The 22,283-nt window shown below is 40.0% G+C and overlaps 1 protein-coding gene across 4 annotated transcripts in view; it reads left to right on the top strand.

Annotated features, from left to right (window-relative positions):
• Window positions 1–22,283, top strand: part of LOC144942254 (acid-sensing ion channel 1-like) — a 201,265-nt gene that overhangs the window by 145,592 nt on the left and 33,390 nt on the right. Inside the window, exon 1 of one of the 4 annotated variants that reach the window (XM_078869002.1) lies at window positions 2,529–3,134. The exons of the other annotated variants lie outside the window; for them this stretch is intronic. Coding sequence (XP_078725128.1) covers window positions 2,529–3,134 — 606 coding nt within the window. Of the gene's footprint in view, window positions 1–2,528; window positions 3,135–22,283 lie in introns of those variants that run through there. 4 annotated transcript variants of the gene reach the window in all.

Below are 22,283 nucleotides of genomic sequence, written 5' to 3' on the forward strand. Positions count from 1 at the left end.
GCGTGAATGTAATATTCGACTATGATATGCTTTTGAGGGGGGTTTAGAATGACACTGAGGCGATCAACACTTACAACTGAATAACAGGCTCTGCAATAATTCATATCGATTAATCAGCAACTTCATATGAACACATGAAAATGGTTCACCTGTTTTATTCGGAGAAATATTTATTTTTCCTACTTAACTTTGTTGGTTCGTATCATGCGCAAAACTGGGCTTCATTAAAATAGTAATTTTCACTTGATTTCAAAATACGTACAACCTAACAATGTACGGGAAAGCATAAACTCACTCTAGTCAATCGTTTTTAACCATACTTAATCATGCTGGTCAGTGTATTTTTTACAAAAGGGGTGCTCAGGATTGGTTCAGACATCATGTGCCGTGGATGTTCACCGTGGCTGGGAATTGAACTCGAGTTGTAGGGTTCATGACCGCTTACCGTTCCTACCTCTCCAAACACCCCATATTTTTGTCACAATCTAATATATCTCCTAAAACACCAATTGCATGTAAGTGTTTGAATAGAGTTTGTAGCTGATATCTAATGTGCTAAAAGAGATCACCGAGAAGACATTATTACTTCATGCTGGAGTGCATATGCAGCAGGAATCTGTGGAATAAATGCATTTTAAAATATTGCATTTGTCTAAGAACATACGTGAACGACAATAGCTTCCAAAGAGTATGCATTTTCATTTAAAATGTATCTCTATATTACCAAGGTAATTTTATCACGTCATATGGCTCCGTTCAAATATTTAGCGCTCATATTGTGTGTTCTATTATTGATATTTGGATAAAGTATGTTTATGGCAGCAATAGTCTGAAACCCTGCCTCAGAATACTCACAGTGGTACTTTAGGTCTGTTTCTAAGTCTGCACCACAACCACCCCTGCTGGGCTGCTTACGACAGGGAATTGAACATTTCATAAAACCAAGCATTGTCTGTGTAACACAACATTGAATGTAATGTAGATAACTGTTGTCAATACACTGCTGGTAGAAGGCTTCCCCGTGCCGTATCAGTCATGAGGTTTGTTGTTTCATCATACTTCACCACGCTGGTCAGTGCGCGTTGGCGAAGGAGGGCAGCCCACGACCATTGTAGATGTCACAATTGGATATCACTCACAGACAACATGGCATCATTTAAATATTACACCGAATGTAAAAGTAAAAATAAATGCAGCTGGTGTCCTGCTGTAGACAATGTGAATCTTGTGGCAATTATGCCTTTCCTGCTGGTGGCTCACTGCCAGGCTATGGAGGGAACAGGGGGATACCATTTATGGCTCTGTAGCTCATTCAACACCACTCAGAACTGTCAGAGAGGAAAACACGCTGTAAATGAAAGCAGAGTGTATCTATTTGTCCCATAAAAAGTGCATAAAACATCAATATTTTGCAAACTTTTGCAAACCTTTTAGGATTTTGCCTTAAACTATGCTGTGAGTTGTCAGTTTATTTAATCTCCCTTTATTGTTTGGCTTTGTGAGTTGCATTAAAGGAAGATGCACCCCATATATAGATACATACCAATGCTGCGTCCACCGACTGTCGGACATGAGTTTAAAGGTTTATTATTATTCTATTTAAAATCAATCAGGAGTGCTCTATTGTAGTTGCTGAGCAATACAAATGAATCAACTAAACAATAATACCGCATCCAACTCTTTTAAATCAAATATTATACTAATAAATTCGAACACATGATTAATTTAAATAGGAATACGCCATTTTGCTATAATAACAATATTGAAACAATTATATTTTTAAGACTTTAGTCCTTTCAATTAAATTGGATGTGGGCATCATTAACTTAGCAACTTATTAATTTGGAGGGTGAAGGAGTGATAGTCAGATTATAAATAGGCAAATTTATATAACAGGAGTTGAATGTTCATTCTTGAAAAAGTATAATGTGTGTCATGGTGATTAAACAACACGTAATTTTCCTACATTATTAGACGTGGGAATGACTTTTATTTCATTCCGGTAGGAAGAGACTGTTGGCATTAGCCCAAAAGCAATTATTTCTGATGGTAAAAAAAGCCCTGCAAGGTACTAGAAAGCAGAAATAAAATAAGTCCCTCAAACAACAGCCGTACAAGTAAAACAGTGAGGTGGTTTGAAATTGCATTCGCACTTCAAGTGTTGGAAATAAGAAGACCCCCAAGTCTTTAAGGTCGATTATATGTGTTCTGCGTTATAAATTATTAAAGGGCAGTCCATTAGGGCAAGTAAGCGCACCTCCCTCCAAGCAGGGAGGGTTTCCACAGACGATAATTCTCTGTCTACATCGCTACACAAAACTGCTCTCACCCTCGCAAGAACCTTGTAATTACTACAGCGTCGACAATCGGCGCGTCCACGTTTCAAGCTGCCTCTTTGCTCAAATTGAACTGTACAATTTCAGCTTTTGAAGTGGGGTTCAACGAGGATATTTCTGAGCCAGATTCAGTTGGGATACTGGAGCAGTAGACATATTTTTTTGTGTTCGGTACATTCATTTTTTTTTGGAATGCCAATAAATATAATTTGCACCATCCCCTTGCCTCGTGAGGAGGATAGTAAGCTAGGTATTAAAGAGCGGGGAAAATCAGAGCAGGACTTAAAAGACATGCATTCTATTGAGGAAGATGGTCAGCCACAAGCCTCGGAAATCACAGAGTTTGCGAGCGAAAGCACTCTGCATGGTATCAACCATATATTTACGCCGGGTGAGTTTTCACTCCGGCGCGCTCTCTGGGCTTGTGCCTTCCTTGCTTCATTGGGCATGTTTCTATACCAATCTGCTGACCGCATTGTCTTTTACCTGGAACACCACCATGTCACGCAGCTAGATGAGCAAGAGAGCCACGTCATGCTGTTCCCAGCCATTACCCTTTGTAACTTCAACAGTTTCAGGCGCTCAAAAGTGACACCCGTCGACAAGCATTATGCCGGTCCCATCCTGGGCATCCCAGACAACGACCCTGATTTAGCCACTGTAGATGTCCGCTTGCTGCGTGCCTGGAGCCGCTACAGCACCTATGAGTTTTATGACCGTGCCGGTCACACCATGGAAGAAATGCTGCTGCGCTGCCGTTACCGTGACAAAGAGTGTGGACCCACAAATTTCACTACCGTGAGTAACTTTAAGCGCCTTATTTTACACTTTCCTTGCTTGTGATGCGGTCACCGTTTTTTTTTGTTAAGTGGAATGATCACTTTCATTATTTATAAAGTGTTGAGATTATATGACATGCTTTAAGCCGTAGCTTATGTTTCGGATATGCTACCATTTCAAATTGTAAGTGTAAATTTTGTACCAATTAAACAGTGATAATGTAAATCATAATAATCATAATTTACAGCTCTTTGTTGCGGCCGTTACGTCCGCAAATTTGCGCGCGTTATAGATTGCATTATTACGATTAATCTACTGCTAGATGAAGACCTATCCTTACGTTTCACTTGTTTAACCATACTTCCCCCTGCTGATTAGTACGCTTTGGTCAAGGGTGCGGCCCTGCCTGTTCAGCTAACTGTTATCTATTGTCAGGAATCAAACAATGCAAAAAATATGTATTGAAGAATATAAAACCAAGCGTGGGTGTCTTTACGAGCAGAGGTTGTCACCATAGAGGTGGGAAGGATGGACTTGTGCCTTAAGAATAATTCTAGCTTGTATAGCACCTTTCATAAGCAACGTTAACATTGAGTACACAAGTTGCCCTCATAAATGATCACAAAACAGTAACAGTACGTTCTTTTCAATATTGTAAATCCCATTATGAATTTAAGTATTCACTTATTGATCGTAGACAAGTAAAATGGTAATAAATCACCTCAAAATTGGTGCAGCTTTGTAATACAAGTGTACGGCAGAGATGTAACATTCTTCTGCACATTATGTACATTTACAAATACACTTAGAAAAAGAATACGTACACATTGTGCATTAAAGCGCCATGAAGGTATGTTGGCATTCATAGTTTTGCAACTTGGCGATGTCAATGAATATTAATAAGGAAAAAAATAATGATGAGAATGTTTTGTCGGTGAAGACAGATAGTGTGTCCTTGTGAATTTACACATTGCACATAAATTAATACATTATTTCAGCAACGCTGACAAAATCCATTTATCTAGCAACTTTATTTAACAAATTACAGATATATGAAATCAGTCAAGCTGATTTATTGTCTATACAGTCTTGATAATTAAGCTAAATTGTGCTGTGATGTGACTGTTTTACATCAACGCTTTATTATAGTTTTTTAGTAGTTACAATTAATTTTTATGATTGAAAGAAATGTTTTGAGTACGTGGTTGAAGATAATAAAATTTTACAGAAATTTTTTACGTTGACAATGATCAGTAAAATTCCGGTTTTAAAGTATTGCACAATTACACAACATATTCTTTTATATGGGCAACATTAAATTATGGCATGTTACATGTATTTTATTAATTGACTGGCTTGGTTGATAAGTTGGGATTGTGGTCTGGGATGTAAGATAATGGAGTAATTTCTCTCTTGTGATAACTCTTTTGCCATTTGTGCCTTTTGTTTTTTGTGCAACTTCTTTATTTACTCTTTGGTTCTTTCGGTAAAGTCACGTATAAATAAAATAAATAAAGTAATAGAATACGACGTTTCGATTGCAACACAAGCAACCGTCATCAGGCAGAACTAAATTTGAGAGAGCGACAAACACAGACACGGAGACACACAGACAGACACACAAGCAGAGAGAGACAACACAGACACACAGATAGAGACCCACAACATAGACACACAGAGACCCAATGCCTCTGTGTCACGACACAGAGTAATTCCTGCAGTCACGAAAGCTTCAAATCAAATTTCTTTATTTGTTTCTTTTTTTATTTTGCTTGGTAGTAGGGTTTTGATTTGCTTGATAATAGCTGTAAAGAGGATGTCTTCATATTTAATTAGTGTACAGCGTTATGGGATGCAATTAGCTCCAATGACGCGATATAAAATGAAAATATTAGTATGTAAACATATTAATAACTTAATTTACAAATGTTTTATTTCTAATTCTCGATAAAAAAAATTATTGATGCATTATTACACACTGGTGTATCAGTGTGTTCCCTAAAAGCAGTAAGAGAACATACATATACATTACAGAGCTTTCGTGAATTCATCTTTCACAGCAGTAATCGTGCCTACTTTGTAAAAAAATACTTCTTGTGTGACTAAACACTAAAAGATACAAATGGTGTTATCAGTTATTTTAATTAACTATTGTCAGATATCTATGTTATCACTGCTAGGCAAAATCATAGAAACGGTTGTGACCCATTCCCTGTATGATGTTTATATGTCAATAACCTATCGACATATCAATCTGGTTTTAGAGAATATTATTCCATAGATACGCTGTTGCTCAAAGTCACAATGACATTCTTATGGGTACGAATAAGATGAAAATTACTTCTGTAGTTTACCTTGATTTATCAGCAGCATTTTACACTGTATACCATGGTATGCTGTTGCAAACTCTTAATTGGCAAGTTGTAATTGCAGGTTCAGTTCATTATTGCCCGAGTTAATTTTGTGTATTGGGAAAAATATGATTTAAAAAAATGGTTATCCTTTACTGGTGTACGACGGAGCTCGGTATATGGCCCTATGCTGTGAAATATTATATTCTACCCATTGCTGAACGGACTTCCTGACCATATCACTCCATCAACGAGCTTAAATCAATTCAAGAACAGACTCAAGACTTACTGTTGATCAAATTACAAATGAACAGTAGCTCATGTGCATTTTATGAGCAGATGGGTATTGAATGTTTATTTTGTTATATGGTATATATTTGTATGTTTATTTATACAGTAATTGGGTGTTGTATAGATTTGTGAACATTTTGTGCATATGAAACCATTTTAAATGTTTTTTGAGATTCAATAACAGCCATCGTCTTTGCAAACATCAGGCAATCTTTCTTCACCAACATTGACATCACAATAGTTTTAACGAGGAAAGATTTCGAAAAATATTTGTTTCCCAAGTATACTTAATTTTTTTTTACCAAAAATTGGAATTGATATTATAAGTATAGCAAACACAACATAATGGCATAAATGTGGCTTAGGCGAAGCCATTCGATTTAAAGACGGAGCAGACAAAAGGTTAAAGTCAGTTTTGTTTGCAAAGAGGATGCATGTTAATTAATATTTTTTTTACCAAAGCCCGATATACAATAATCCATAGATCGAGAGTACGGTACATACAAATTCGTTTTCAGACACATTGGTGTATTGGCAAATGTGATAAATGATCAAGCTAAAAACTGTGGAATTACTTGATTTTTTTATTTGTATGTTGTTATTTACCCACAGTATGTGAATTTTTTATTACTGTGTAGACTGGTGGGGCAGTAATTTGGGCACTTCGCTATGAACCTGGTGATATGAGGTCGATTAACGGCCACAGCTATTTATAATGAGTAATGTCTGGGTCTCTCTCTTCACTAACCCACTCTGGTCAGTAAAACAGTATGACCAAACAACCCCCAAGACCTTACACATGGCATGGGGAGGCCATCATCCAGGCATCGACTGACAAATGGAATGCAAAATACGATTATAATATCTATATTTAATTTGTTCTAAAAAACATTATTTAAAGAAGTATGTGATTAAAGCTGCCAAATATCTAAATTTTTCCAAAATAGTCCCGTTTCAGAAAGGCCATCTCGGTGTTTTGAAGCTGTTGTGAAAATTCGGATTTGAGCCCTATTTTACTCTCGTCTCATGATCGACTCATGACAAGCCCAAAGGGTGAGGCTACCTGATAAGTGGGCCGCTTTGGCTGGGGAGGAGGTGGAGGCTCGGGCTTGCGTGCGCCTGGCTACGGAAAATTGTGCAGGGTTGCTGATGACATTAACACAGATGCCAGGCCGCTCATTTTATGTTTTGTTTCCCTCTGGGGGGCCAAAGCGATTTTAAGTATCAATTTCATTGTATATGCACGACCATGAATACACTCATAGTGGCTAAGATCGTAGCACAATGCATTAGCCGCTACACTGCTTACATATTGTTGGTCTATTTTGAGATATTTGTGAGTTGAATTACCATGTATTGCAATATATTGCAAAGTCAATGCATGTATATCGTGTGTCTTCTAAATCCGTATTAGTCACAGTTACTTTAATTACATTATATTCCTTATAAATTACATGTTGTTTTAGGACTGTAATAAATGTGTATTTTAAACTGCAACTGGTCATGACTAAATCACCCAGAATGTTCACGAAATCCCATAAAAACTTATGGTAGAGCCTAGATAGTACCTGGAAAGTGCTTGGATGAGTGACCACCATGCACAATCTAGATGTAGGAAGCATTGTGGGTAGTAGATGGTAGTACAGCAAATTCCATTGTTCTGTACCATATTCCTCATACTCTCACCAAGAAAACAATATATAATAGGTGACGTTTCTGACAATGGCTGTTCTCCACAGTACATAAATGAAAACTAGCCTCTGTCTGAAACACTGCCTATCAAATGCTTTCCTTTTTAGGCAATGCTATTGACGAATGTGTTAAGTTTAATTGTTTTTTGTGGTTGTGCACCACTGCCGACGTAGCATCACCAAATAATGCTATGTGTCAATACAACGTCTCCTTTTCACAGTGGTACATTCTGTAAATAGTGCCCTTTCCACCTCTCTAGGCATCACGCATCCAATACTGGAAAATAGCCAATGATTTGGATGCATTAAAAAAACGTTAATGACCTAACGTAATTTAATTTGGAATAGTGGAAAATACACTTTGGGCTTTTTCACTATATTTAGTGTTCACTCGTTGATTACCACTCTTAGCACCCTGTTTTTACAGCTAAATGTTACATATGCACGGCTATAGCGCACTGCCTTGAACTGTATATATCTTTGAAAAAAAATCTTCAAAGTTACTCTTTTAGGACAACCGAATGTCTGTGCAAGTGTGCATTCTCCACGTCGCCACACTGCCTGAAAATACCTCTAACGTGTAAGGCAAAACATCGTGAAGAAGGAGCAGCGCTCGCCACTGCTATCACGAAAGAGTAACGTTTAAGATCATTTCTCATACATCGAGTCGTGAAAAACTAAAACAAATGTATAGGTCTTAGTTACTTCAGTTAACCGATTGCTGCATACATGTTTGAGAGTTGCACACTGCACATACGTTCGTGAGTTAAAGCAATGTTTCCTTATTGAAGGCAATAACACACAATCATTGCAATGTCCCTGCTGCTTGATTACATTAATACAATATTAGGATTTGAGGATTTAGGCATTTTGTTCCTGTATATGTTTCAAAAGCCGCTCCAGGCATTCAAGGTGTGATCATCTCTGATAACACCCATTAATCGAGATGTCGCTCGTGTTTCAAAAAAAAAATGGCCACAAAAACCTATCGAGGGTTATTGCTAGATGTTGTATTCTTCATGGGAAGGATTTGTCGAGCATGATTAAACCATTTGTAGAAAGATATTGGAACATAAATATAAACTGTCGCCTTGTGTCACTGTGTAGAGAATACAGAAACCCTTGTATATATTTTATATGTTCGTGTTGAGTTTTATGACCGGTGAGCCGGTTGAAATGCTGCATTGAACCGCACATGTTGGATAAGCACTTGCGTGACATTTGTTTAGAGGATATCTGTGACATGTCTATAAAGATACGTCACCGTGTATTTCAGACTTCTCCCTTTGTTTATCATGGTTAACGCCATTAAATCCGTTCCTTTACTCGCCAAATAAAATGACAAGGAAGGTGTCATCAGTGCTGTAAAAGCACAGATTAAAAATGCGTTACTGCCATCATCGTTAACTAATGTTGCTTCACGTAACTTTTAAGTTAATCATGAAATAAGGGGCCGTCCATAAATGACGTCACGCACCTAGGGGGGGGGGGGGGGTCAGACATTTGTGACGATGTGTGACGAGGGGGGGGGTTGAGACATGTGACGTCACGTAAAAATGCGCAACTTTCAATAAATATAAACACGTTCTACTTAATTAAATATACTTTTTTATAAATGTTTTCTCCTACAACATCAGAGTGCAGCGCCACATTAAATACGCACTACAATGACAGTAGTTTAAAGCGATTTGAAGCATGTTTTATTTTTGTGGGGGGGGGGCAGAGCTTTGTGACGTCATATTTGAGGGGGGGTCTGACTTTTTGTGACGTCGTGTGACGAGGGGGGGGGGGTCAAAAATCGTCCAAAATCGCGTGACGTCATTTATGGACGGCCCCATACGCGGTAGGTTGGCTCGGATTACGAGCCCTATACCCTGCAGCTTGCACACGAACTAACGACACATTAAATCCTGTAACTGAAAGTAAACATACGCGGCAGGAATGACGATATCGAAATATTAAATACAGTACTTAAAAACAGGCCACACTATGCCACAGCAATTAAACACGACTTGCGTTTGTTTTAATAGTGTTGCATTCATTGCTGTGCACCTCCCCCCACGCTTCACCTGCCCGGGGAGGGAAAAACTCGCGCACCAAAGGGTTAAGTTACCCCCCACCCCGCACTACGTCCTCCGTTGCTCAGCGCTGCCTCGCCAGGTCGCTACATTGGTATGGCCCCAGCTCCGTGCCCTGCTGGGGGAGGGGCTGACCCCTCGCGGCTCCGTGACACCGGCTTGGAGTTCCCCGGCCCCGCCACTAGGCGGGGGACGTACAGCCTCTTCAACCGGCGAAGAGCTATCTCTTTACATCTCATATAGACACATTTATTTATATCTCACATAAAGAACCAAAACGGCAATGGATACCCATAGTCATTTATATACGTTAATTAATCCACCCCCCTCCCCCCCACTTCGTCTCCACTTAAGAAACGAAACAGGAGGATTTCTCCACAAATCTGGCTGTCGCCTGACGAAGTTAGTTGTAATTACTGGCGAAACGTCGTACTCAGATTGTAAATGTTGTGGCTTTGCTCTCCAACACACCGGTGTGATGTACTAGTAACGAATTGGCATGTTCTGTTTACGTGACAAACCTTACTAATTGGCTGTCAGGTGGTGGCGGGTTTAACGACACATTTATATATTTACGCAATCTAACCCCCAATAAACCCCTGTATTATTAATGATATTCGTCGCGAAAGCCTACGTGTTAAACTGAGCTATGTCTGTTCCCCGTATCTCCATGGTCCACTTAGAGAGATGGGCTGTACCACTGCCAGGCCCGAAACAACTTTCCCAGCATAGAGCCATACCTTAGACCCACAGTCGTAGTGAAGGGGGCTCTACCCAGGTCCTCGTACCTTGCTGGGTCGAGAAATGTGGGGTGGTGCGGTATGCGAACAGCGCATATTGAAGGTGTCGATCCCAGTCCCTCTGGTTGGCCCCAACCATATGGGACAGCTTGGTGGCCTCGGTTGAACCGCTCCACCATCTCGTTAGTCTGTGGATGGTAGGCGGTGGCCCGCAGCTTGGTGATCTCCAAGCACTGACACAACGACTGGAACAGTGGCCTCGAGCTCTGTGCCCTGGTCCGTAATGAGACGTTCGGGGATCCCGTGCGTGCACACTTAGTAAGTGGTGAACACCTCTGCCACTGTTTCTGCACGCAGCCCCATCAGGTCCAGTGACACCGGGTAGTGCTCTGGCTTCCGACTTTGCCGCTGGCAGCCCCGGTACCCTTGGACCCATGGCGTGACCTCCTCAGCTAGCTTTGGCCAGCAGTATGAGCGGCGCAGGATGTTCCTTGTACGTCGTTGTCCATCATGACCATTGAGAGGATGGTCGTGCACCAGGCGGAGTAGATCAGGCCACACTTGCACCGGCACGCATATCCACAGTCTCCCTCCATCCACTTGGGCCGCCGCTTGCACTATGCCATCATGTAGCACCAGTCTTGGAAAGAGTTGTCCTTTTTACCTGGGACGCCTGGAGGACCTCCACCAATTTGGCTTCCTTCTGTTGTTTCTGGTGGAGCAAATCAGCCATCAGTCCCGGGAAGATGCACCCGATGTCCTCCATGATCCGGTCCTCATTCTCTCCCTCTGATTATCTGCTCCCCTTGTCCAGGTCTGCAATACAGGCCCTGCACACATGCTCTTTGGAGGTAAGGTTGGGTTTGTGTATTGTACTCACCCGTGGTTTAGTAGGGGAGACTGGCCTGTTTTTCAGGTTCGCCTGGCACCGCCCTCCCCTGAAGCACGTGCAAGTGTCCCCAATCGGGGTGTTTGGGTCAATGGGGGGGCCACCGTTTCAGCGTGTTAGCATTGCTGTGCGTTCTTCCTTCTTGATACTGGAGCTGGAGGCCATACTTCTGGATCTGGGTGAGTCACCGAGCCAACTGCCCCCACTCTTTCCGGAAATTCATCAGGAAATTTAGGGCAAAATGGTCGATGCGAACCTGGCAGGCCCGTCCATATAAGTAAGGGCGGAACTGTTTGCACGCAAACATCACCGTACAACGGAGTGTACAGCTGCCCCTGAGACAATACAGCCCCCAAACCACAGCTACTTTTTTCAGTGTCCAAGGTAAAGTGCAGGCAAAAATCGGGGTAGGCAAGGATGGGGGTATGGGTCAGTCGGCGTTTCAGTTTGGTGAAAGCTTCCTGGCACGCCTTGGACCATGAGGGGGTGGGCAGCCGTCACTAAATCCCTGCACACATTCTTGGTAATAGGAACGACCTCACCTCCGTGATGGTATTTGGGCGTGGTCACTTATCCACAGCCGTACCTTCTTCAGGTCGGTCCTTATCCCTTCGGTGCTCACCTGGTGGCCCAGGTGTGCAATCTCTTGACTTACGAGGAAACATTTTCGTGGCTTAAGGTTAAGATGAGCTGCCCGGAGTCGTCAAAACACTGCTCGTATACTGGACAGATGCTCTTCAGGAAAATGAGGCACTATTCCCACTGCAATCCTCGCATAACGAGTTCTCAGTCACTGAAACGTGGCTGGTGCATTAGTCAATAAGAAGGGCTTGACCTGGAACCTAAAGAATCCCTTTGGAGTTGAGAAGGAAGTATTTGGTCAGTCCTAAGGGGCCATCGCGACCTGCCAAAACCCAGAGGCAAGGTCTAGGATGGAAAAATACCTGTCCCCCACAAGACTGTCAAATATCTCGTCGATTCGTTGTATCGGGAAGGCATCACCTGGGTCACGGAGTTCAGCTTCTGGTAGTCCAGACAGAATCGCATTGACCCATCCTTAGTCACGCACACCACTGGGGCCGGCCAGGGTCTGCTGGAGGAAACAATAATACGATCATGCAACATACCGTAGACGGCCTCGTTAATCTGGGCTCACTCTGGGGCACCCACTTGGTACGGGGGAATCGTCATGGGCCACATTGTCCCAGTGTCTGTGTGTTTCACCCGAACGGTGCGCCCCACATCTGCACCATGACAACTGAAGACGTCCACGTACTCGGTCAGGAGAGCCTGCATGTGGCCCAGCTCCCCAGTAGGGAGATGGCCGCAGGGGAGCTGCACCACGTCGTGGAGCGGTATCGTCTGGCTCGTCTTCACCTGCCCCTACCTCTATCTCCTTTGCTCGTCGGGTCGTCTGCCAACAGGGCAAATACAGACTCTGCATGATTACTTAGCATGGCCAATACTGACCACTCTGGCGTACACTAAATAAAACATATGTGGGTGTCTCAGACGATGCAGTTTCTGCAAAGGGAATGTGAACAAACGGCAATGTACTTGAAATATAGTATGGCAAGGCGAAACGGTGAGTGTGTGCATAAAAACGCATTAATTGCTTTATACTGCTTGTTAAGCAATCCTCTCGTATATATTTTTTGCAAGTGCAGCTCTTGTTTTTTCGTGTGGAAATGGCTGTGCAATTTACAGTGTTGATTTTCAGTTGATGAGCCATTCACCAAATCTCCGTGCAGCTGTTATTTTAATATTTTTGTCTTTCCCCACAAACTATTTCAATTGTGCTATCCGTTGTCATGTCATAAGACAAAGAATAATTTTGGGAATCTCACGGAGCAATGCACCCCATACATTAGAGAATGGCTGCAGAATAGACTTATGGAATAAGGATTTACATGTGCCCCAACATCTCAAAGTACCTTATATCACATCTGATCTCCATCTTTCCAACACACAACTGTAGTATTGTCTCAATTTTAGCTGTTGGTTATACCAATTGAGTAGTTTGCAATTCATTTTTCAAATTTATAATATTTTGACAACAATTCCAGTAACAAATTTCGTTCAACAAATCCCTCAGATGGCATCTCTATCTTCATATAGTTGAGGTCTCATTTTATGCTAAGAGATTGTTTAGCCGAATCAAGTATTGTGCAGTCTTTGGTGACTGGGCTGAGCCCATCGACTCACTACACTCGAGAACCTGGCTTTATCAAGGATTTAAACCCAGAATCTCAAAAGTGGCTGCCTCCACAATTTTGATGTCTGAGCCCCCTGGCCACTTCATGTAGTTGGTTATTATAATTAGTTGTTTATTACATCATATTAGCAACTGCATGAATATGGACTACAGTTCTGAGAAAAAGTTTGTGAACCCCTTAGGGTTTTCACATATTTCAAATCTAAAATGTTAACAGATCTTAATATAAGTCCTAATAATAGAAAAAGATAACCTGATTAAACAAATGACACAAAAACATGATACTCTTTTAACATCTATTCCTCAAATGATTCTAAATTCAGTCATTGGTGACACCCCCTTGAGCAATAATGACTGCAACTAAGCGTTTCCTGTAATCCTTGGATAGTCTCTCACATCGGATTTGAGGAATTTTGTCCCATTCCTTCTTACATAATTCCTTCAACTCGGTGACATGTGAGGGTTGCCTTGCATGGACAGCTCGCTTCCTGCCACAATATGTCAATGGGGGTTAGGTCCGGACTTTTACTAGACATTGTAAGACGCGGAATGTCTTCTTCTGCAGCGATTATTGTGTAGATCTGCTTGTATGTTTAGGATTATTGTTTTGCTGCAAGACCCACTTTTAGTTCAGCTTCAGCTCACGGACGAATGGCCTGCCATTGTCCTCGATAATCTTCTGATACAATGCAGAATCCATGGCTGTGTCAATGATGGCAAGCTATCCACGACCTGAGGCAGCAAACAAGCCCCAAACCATTACATTCCCACCACCATGCTTGACTGTTGGGATGAGGTTCTTCTGTTCAAAAGCAGTGTTTAGTTTTTCGCCAAACATAACGTTTCTCATGGAGGCCAAAAAGTTCTACCTTTGACACGTCTGTCCAGGGAACATTATTCCAGAAGTCCTTTGAATCATCTATGTGCTCTTTGGCGAACTTCAGACGGGCAGCAATGTTATTTTTGGAGAGCAGCGGGTTTCTCCTTGCTACCCTTCCATGAACACCATGCTTGTTCAGTCTTTTTATGATAGTGGAGTCATGAACACTCACATTAGCCAAGGCTATAGTGGCCTGCAGATCCTTGGACGTATCCCTAGGGTTCTTTGTGACTTCCTTGATGATTTCCGGTTTGTTCTTAGAGAGATTTTGGTAGTACAACCGCTCCTGGGTGGAGTGACTGTGGACTTGAACTTTCTCCATTTGTGGACTATCTGTCTGACAGTGGATTGGTGGAGCCCGAAATCCTGCAAAATGGTTTTGTAACCCTTTCCGGACTGATGAGCATCAATAACACATTTCTTTTAAGGTCTTCAAGAAATGTATTTTGATCATGGCATGCCTTATTTCTACACACCTGTATGGTGAAGACCAAACTCACAAAGTTTCTGATCTTTTTCTAGGGTGGGGCCTCCCAAACGTATCCCTGAAGATGTACCCAACTATTTACACACCTGATTCTAATTATTCCCTTGAGCTAATGAAACTAGGTGTTCACTACTTTTTCACATACCCTGAACCTTAATTACGCATTGTTTGTTTAATTCATACATCATTTTGTTTCAAAATACATGGAATTGGTGAATATAAACCCCATTGGATATTTAGGAAAATGCCGGTTTTGATTCAAGAGGGATTTGGTGGTAAAACTATGAAATTTCCATAATTAACATTGGGTTTGACAAACTTTTTCTCAGCACTGTACCTGTACAATGCAGGTAGTCATGTGCATATGTATTCCTTACACAGTCACTGCACAATGCTCGGTGATATTTATTGTACCATTACAATCAGCACAATTTAACACTGAGATCATATTACATGGATGACATTTGTTTCCTTCTTTTGACATTTGTAGGCTTTAGATATCCAGATGGGCTGCCTAATAAGGCAGAATGACAAGTGCGTTGTATCGCATGTTGAACAAGTTTGGGCTGCTATTTTGTAACGGTTTAGTTCCAGCTGTGCTTGTTGCATTTTAAATAGTGTTCAGTGAAATGCTTGAGTGAACTGTGATTGCTTTGAGATTCTTGTGGTAATTTGCTATTTATAGCTTACTTTTGCCTTCTCATAATCGTAAATGTGTGAAGAAATATAATTACATAAGTCTATAATTCCACATTGCCATGACATTACTCCTTTAACAGCTACTGCTATTAATGTTTCACACCGTTGGACAGCATTGCAACATTCCGAGCTTTACATCTGGAACATACTCTCATGGACTGTGGCGTGTAGAAGCCTGTACATGCCAGATTACTGACACTGTTCATCTGGGAGGCATCCTGTATTTTGTGCGTTGTCATATTTTAGTACAGCTTGTACGAATGTATTATAGTGCTTCATTATATATTTAAAACCACATTGAGCTAAAGCACATACCACGAAGTGGCCAATGAAGCAAAAGCTAGAATAATGACAGTAGACAAGAGTGAATAAGCACCTTGAAATGAATTTGATTATATACGGCTGGATAAACAGCAGGGCTAATAGCCATCAACCTCAATTCCTGCGAGACACTTTGAAACAGTTAATCTCAGAATCAGAATATGTATTTATACTGGAGGAATCTGATGAGCTATAAAGCTCTTTTTAACAGATGTCCAGTAAGGGGGCGAGTCAGAAAAACAAAAAAAACCACGAAGGGAGTGAAAATTATAGGAAAGGTAAACAAATCACTTATAAAAAATATACAAATAAAACTAAACTATATATTTTTTTATCTTACCAGGTAAATCCACTGTGTTATTAACTTATTTTTCAGAAGCAACCTGGCCATCGTATTGTTTTTTTCAGCATTTTTTTTATTCAGTCACAATAATCAAATTTAATAGGCATCTCAAAAAAGTATTCTTGGAATTATGATCGGTCATTGTGCTCGCCAATTTCGGGCCCTCAAGCAGATCTGTCTTTAAGTGCGGCACGTGACTACAAACACATTATGGACAATCTCCATAGCTTTATAATATCATAGTTGCTTTAAATACTTACGTAATTATAGTTCAACTTATTGTAAGAGTGTAAGCTAAAATGTAGGTGTTTCTTTTTTTAAGGATCTTTGGTATAACTTTTTTTTTTAAACCATGAATCTGAGGCCCGTTGAGCTGCTTGGGGTCCTGAACTCTTGCTTCCCTGTTCTTCTACCCAGCGCCTCCACTGATTACAGCAACAAAAAACAATTACATTCCTGACACGTTAGTGTTTAACTAACTTCATTAATAATTTACCTATTTTCATTATGTTCAAAAATAAACGATCACTTTCAGTTTCCCCCCACAAGACTTTATTGACTTGAGTGTGTAATTGCCCCCCTGCGTTACATTTGACTCGACTTCTGCTTGCATTGTAATGGCTTTACAATTTATAGCAGCTTAGCTGCTAATGCAATGTCTTCAGCGAGGAGCTTTTCAGAGTGATTCATATGTGACACTGAGCCAATGAAATGCCCTGTGGTTTACATGACAGGGCACTTTGAAAAGTAGATGTAAGGAAAGAACAAAACAACAACAGCGTCCTTTCATTGTCTTCTGTTGAGGAATGTATTACTGTATCTTCAAATAGGAAGGTTTTCCTGAGTGATCATCAGCGTTTTACAATATACCATATGACTGTGAAGGTATTTGTTGTTGATAACAACATTTAACGATATTACTGGACGGTATTTGTTTTTTTAGTGTTTAACTTTAGTTTCTCTCCGACGCTTTTTCGGGTTGTGCCGCGTGCTGTTCGGAATGATGTGTGACGTTTTGCTCCATGTACTGGAAGCTTCTTTCGGAACTGAATTAAACATGCCGAACAACACATGTTAGAACCTGAATACAGATCTGAAAATTATAAGCTGAACTGCAAATACCTACACAGTGGAATTACTTTTGTGATTTGAAAATGTGTCGTACTAATATAGTAAGTTTGTTATCCTTCCCCCACACCTCCGATAGCATGGTTGGCTAAGTATTGTGTGAATGTTCAACATACATACATACATTTTAATGATTGAAAATGTTTAGCACTTTCTCAATTAGTCTGTTCGTTCATTCACTGATTGACAAAAACTTGTAATGCTAATTCACAACCGTGACTCATCATAAACAGCAGATATGGCCAATCCACTGCTAGATGAAGGCCTCCCACAAGTCGTCGTCGTCATCTCTCATGGTCTGTTTTCCACTTTTAAAACATTGCATGAGTTAAACCATTGAGACCAGGACTGTGGCACAGCCAGTGCAGCAGTTGTATGATTACATTTTAAATATTTACGTCTGTTTTTACTGATTTTATCTCAACAGAACCCATATTTTAAAGAGTTACATTTATTTTATCAACTGCAAAAGGATTTTAAGCTGAGATTTTGTTGAAACATAAGTAAGAATATGTCGCTGAATATTAATAGTGAACACAAGAAGCATTAACACTTGAGTCATTTAATAGCGACGCAGTAGAAATCTCCATTGATCAACAACTGTAGACTGGCACGTTACACAATTAAAACTCTTAAATAGCAAGAACAGACTTCACAAAATTAAATCTAAGAGTTAGTGGTGCATGCCATATTGTTAACTGAAAACCAAGACGAGGGTAGATTTCAATACACTAAAATATTCATGAGCACATAATACCTTACCCCAGAGGCTTACAGTCCCCTGAATGCTGATAGAGATTATTATCACGGCAATGACCTACACATTTTTCATTATTTTGTCTTACTAATATTTAATAACATCGGTTAGTTTATGAGTATCCTCTTAGGGAATATACAATATTACAAAGAAGTAAAGTTGTTAGCAATCTATACGACTATAAATGGTTAAGGTGATGTATTCTTCATGTAATTACCAAACTTAAAGATATGTAACTGAAATTATAATTGCAGTAGTCCATCATGATTTACAGACGCCTGAGAAAATTGAAAATTGAATTTATTTTAGTTTGATAAGCTTAATTATAATGTGGTCAAGCGCTGAATGCATAAATGCAGGGGACTTCAATGCGGCGTATGTAAAATGCCGTGAGCAATGGCAGCGAGGTACTGATCCTGGAATGTAATTTATTTTTCTATTAAATAGCTGATGTATATTGCCACCTGCTGTCCAATGTGTATCGCACCAGGACATAGCGCTAGGGCCAGTACTTGCAATCCTGAAATTGTATAAGGTAGTCATTCTAACATGGTCGTCAAACGACAGCCACTAAACCGGTGACCTTTTCCGAACGGAGTATTGGTTGTCAAAGTAAGGAACCAGTAACCGTTTCGAGTGACATTTTTTTAGTAAAGATTACAACTGAATGTCAAACGTGAACGTACCAGCCACACGTTTCTCAGTTAAACAGCTATAAAAGTTCTTTATTACTCGACATTTTTAGATGTGCAGCAAACCAGTAACCGTTTTAACCCTTTTTTATTTGGTTACCGGTAACGCAAAAACACGCAATTTAACATTACGATATCAGATCGCGTGAGTAGAAAAAAAAAATCTATTTCGAACGCCAACACTGTATTTAATAACATGAATAATTGTGAACATGAACTTGATTGGTGGTGATATAACTTTTTTTTTTATAAACCTTTCTAAGATGTACTGCCCTGTATATGTTACTCTGTCTCTGTCTAGTGCCTCGTAATTATTTTAAGTAATCTCATTTAATTGCAAACTTATATTTCCATTTTCTCTTTCTGTTTCTTGCCTCATACTGCTTGGGATTCCCTTTCCATTGTCTCTTTTCCAACAAAGCTCTTATAATCCATGGGGTTTTGTTGGGCTAGATCGCCAATCAGTAAGTTTTTTGACATAAACAAAACATGCCAATTCGTTACTAGTTCAGGACATGGAGAGTAAACCCACAACATTTACAATTCGACAGCCACCTTTGGTTGTCGCCTGATGAGGCTAGTTGTAATTCCCGGCGAAACGTCGTACTCGAATTGTAAATGTTGTGGGTTTTGTTTACGTGACAAACCTTACCAATTAACCGTGTCGGGTGGTACCGGGTTTAACGACACGTTTATATTTACACGATATAATCCAAAAAAACTTGTTATGGGTAATATTGGTCGCGAAATACGATATGTTAAAGCGCTTATAACCTTGCTTCATTCAAGAAACATGTTAACTCTTATCTAATATAACTTTTATGGTGATGTTCGTTACTGGCCTTTTGACGTTTTGGTCACGTGGACCTGTGCTCAACGACTGTAAGTGGAACATTTTTATACGGTGAATCACCAGGGTAAATGCAATATGATTTTGAAGCGACACGTTTAATGAGCGCCACACATGTGCACGAATGGGTCACGACGATTTTAATGCATTTCGTTCTTTCCGTTCATCGGTTTCTCTTATACATTACTGGAGTGGGAAATTACTCATTATGAGCCCGTGGATATATATTTGATCTGTATCCTTTTCTCTGCAACTTGCAAGCTCGACACCACCCACGATGTTTGGCGATGAAGTTAAAGGCAAGACTGACCTTATGAACTGCACATTTGTTAAAATTGTCAATCATTGTAGCTTTCCCTGAACAATTGTTAGGCCCTCCTGTCCTGTACCCCCCTCGAACTGAGACCTGCAAGAAAGGGTGAGGGCGGGGGGGTTAATGGGGGGGGGGGGGGTAATGGGAGGGGGTATAGACTGATTCATATATCACGTCCCGGAGGGAAATCAAATTTAGGTTGGTCGCCCCAAATTGACCATGTTCACACTTCTTAAGATGTAGCCAAACAAAATCATCTCATCAGAGGTCCTAAGGGTGGGTAGCGGAAGAAATATTTGTACAGGTTTGTTCACTACATGCATTTATAACTGATCTATTCTCACGCAGGAGTGTGAACGTATCGTAAGCATCATATTTTATTTTAATCAGTTAATCAATACATTGTGCGGTAACTTTAATTTTTGATTAATTTACAATTTACACTGTGTCTAGATAATGGTGGTATCCTGTACACAGGTCTGTATGCGGTGTATACTAAGCTTTATTTCAAAAGTAGAATTCTTATTATCCGACATGTCATGTAAAGTCTGTATCAAACGTGGCTTTGATTCAGCCATATTAATGGTACCACCTAGTGGACATGTTGTGTCATTATATAGGACTGAACGGTGGTGACCATGAATCATTATTATAAAAAGAAAAAAATGGTTTATAAAAAAAAGTGAAAATTCTTGGTACGTTGTTCAATTAACTGTTTGCATGAGCACTGCTCTAATATCAGATAGTGTAACTTTCTTTTTATCCAGCAGGTGCCTGGCATAGGAGGCAGTTAAGAAAACCCATGCGAGCCTACATCTTGCACATCCCATATACTAGTTCATTCCACTTTTTGGAAATGAAATTAAGTTTCAAAGTGTACATATTAACTACAGCACTTTTCACAATGATTGAAACAGCTACGATGCATGTTATATGCAACCAGTTATGACAATATACTCAGCCTCTTGGGATACAAATGGATTTGATCATACTCCGATGTGTTTCTGGATTGTCTCAGGTGTTGTTCGGCATGATTCCCGACATGCTCCACTTTCTGGGAACTTAATTTCCTCGGTTTTTGAAGAATCTCTCAGCAATTGCACTTAAATGTTGGACATCATGCCAAATAACGCACAATAACAACCCGAAGACACATCAGAGAGCTATGCGGCACAATCGTGAATATTCTATATCGTGATATTTGACAGTATTTTTGGCAATCATTTATATTTTAAAAAAGACTGTAAAAGTGTGTTTATATAAATGATGTAGATTAAGATAATTCACGTATACGTGGTACTGTATTGCATTTACATTTTCTACTTTTTTGGTCTGAGAAATGTAAATTGAGCAGGGATAATTAAGAGTTTATGACATGAATGGAAATTGCCTTTTGTGTGAAAGCGGTGGTGTTTGGTATTTAATAGTCGACAATAATAACCTTATAATAATAACCTTACAACTTTCCTACAATTTTCAGGTGGAAAGCCAGATTTAATACTCTACTGTATTTCACGAAGCCAATGCTGTTCTTCAAGAAACGTGCATTACCCTACATTAAATGTCCTTTATATTTCTAGATTGTACAAATGTGGTTGCAACCATTAAATATTTACAGCAGTGTAAATGTCACAACCTTACAACTACTCTCGTTGTTTCCAGATTTTTTTCCAGAAGCGATGCATTAATCCAACTGGAGAAGGCACCACATTCAGTCCCTTCTATTCCATTTGAAGGTTATGGTTACTTGAAATCAATAAATGAACTGATTGAGTAGTTTATTGAAATACCAGGGAGCTTCATTAGAGCTTTGTTCCACAAGACCAGCCTCATTGAAAGCTGGGGTGCTTGCAAATTGTCCAGCCACCGCGTTCGTGAGAAGGCTCACGGCTGGTATATTTACTGCCCCGTTAGTGTTTGTTTGAAATGGGACGATAGGGCATGCGTTTCTGGCATGTATAGTTCATCTTGGATGTTTCCAACCCTGGCTCTGTTATATAGAATGCATGGCCTGCATGCTTACATATGCTGAAAAGCATGCACAGCAATCGCAATCTACAGACTATAGCAGGCTCTTTGGGAAGAGCTGATAGTGTATTATGCTGTATTCAATATTTTAAAAGAAAATCTGTGGCAAATGTGCATGGTGAGAGCATATTTTCATACACATGAAAAAACATCGTTTTAAGCAATCTTATTTGGCAGGTCTTTTTTATCTTCTATCTGACCAATTTTCAAAACACGTTGTATCTGCTGTATCCGAATGCAAATGAACGTGCATTTTTTTTTTAGTAGAAACCGGTTCTCAATTGGGAAGGTAAGAGCCAAATAAAACAAGATGGCTTTTTTTAATAGCTGTGTTAAAATTAGGGGAAAAGAGCTTGTGTGACGAGCGGCAACAAAAGAAGCACTTTACATTAATTTACGCAATGCAATATATTT

This window comes from Lampetra fluviatilis, chromosome 2 (genome assembly GCF_964198595.1).
Source record: "Lampetra fluviatilis chromosome 2, kcLamFluv1.1, whole genome shotgun sequence".
Taxonomy (NCBI): Eukaryota; Metazoa; Chordata; class Hyperoartia; order Petromyzontiformes; family Petromyzontidae; genus Lampetra; species Lampetra fluviatilis.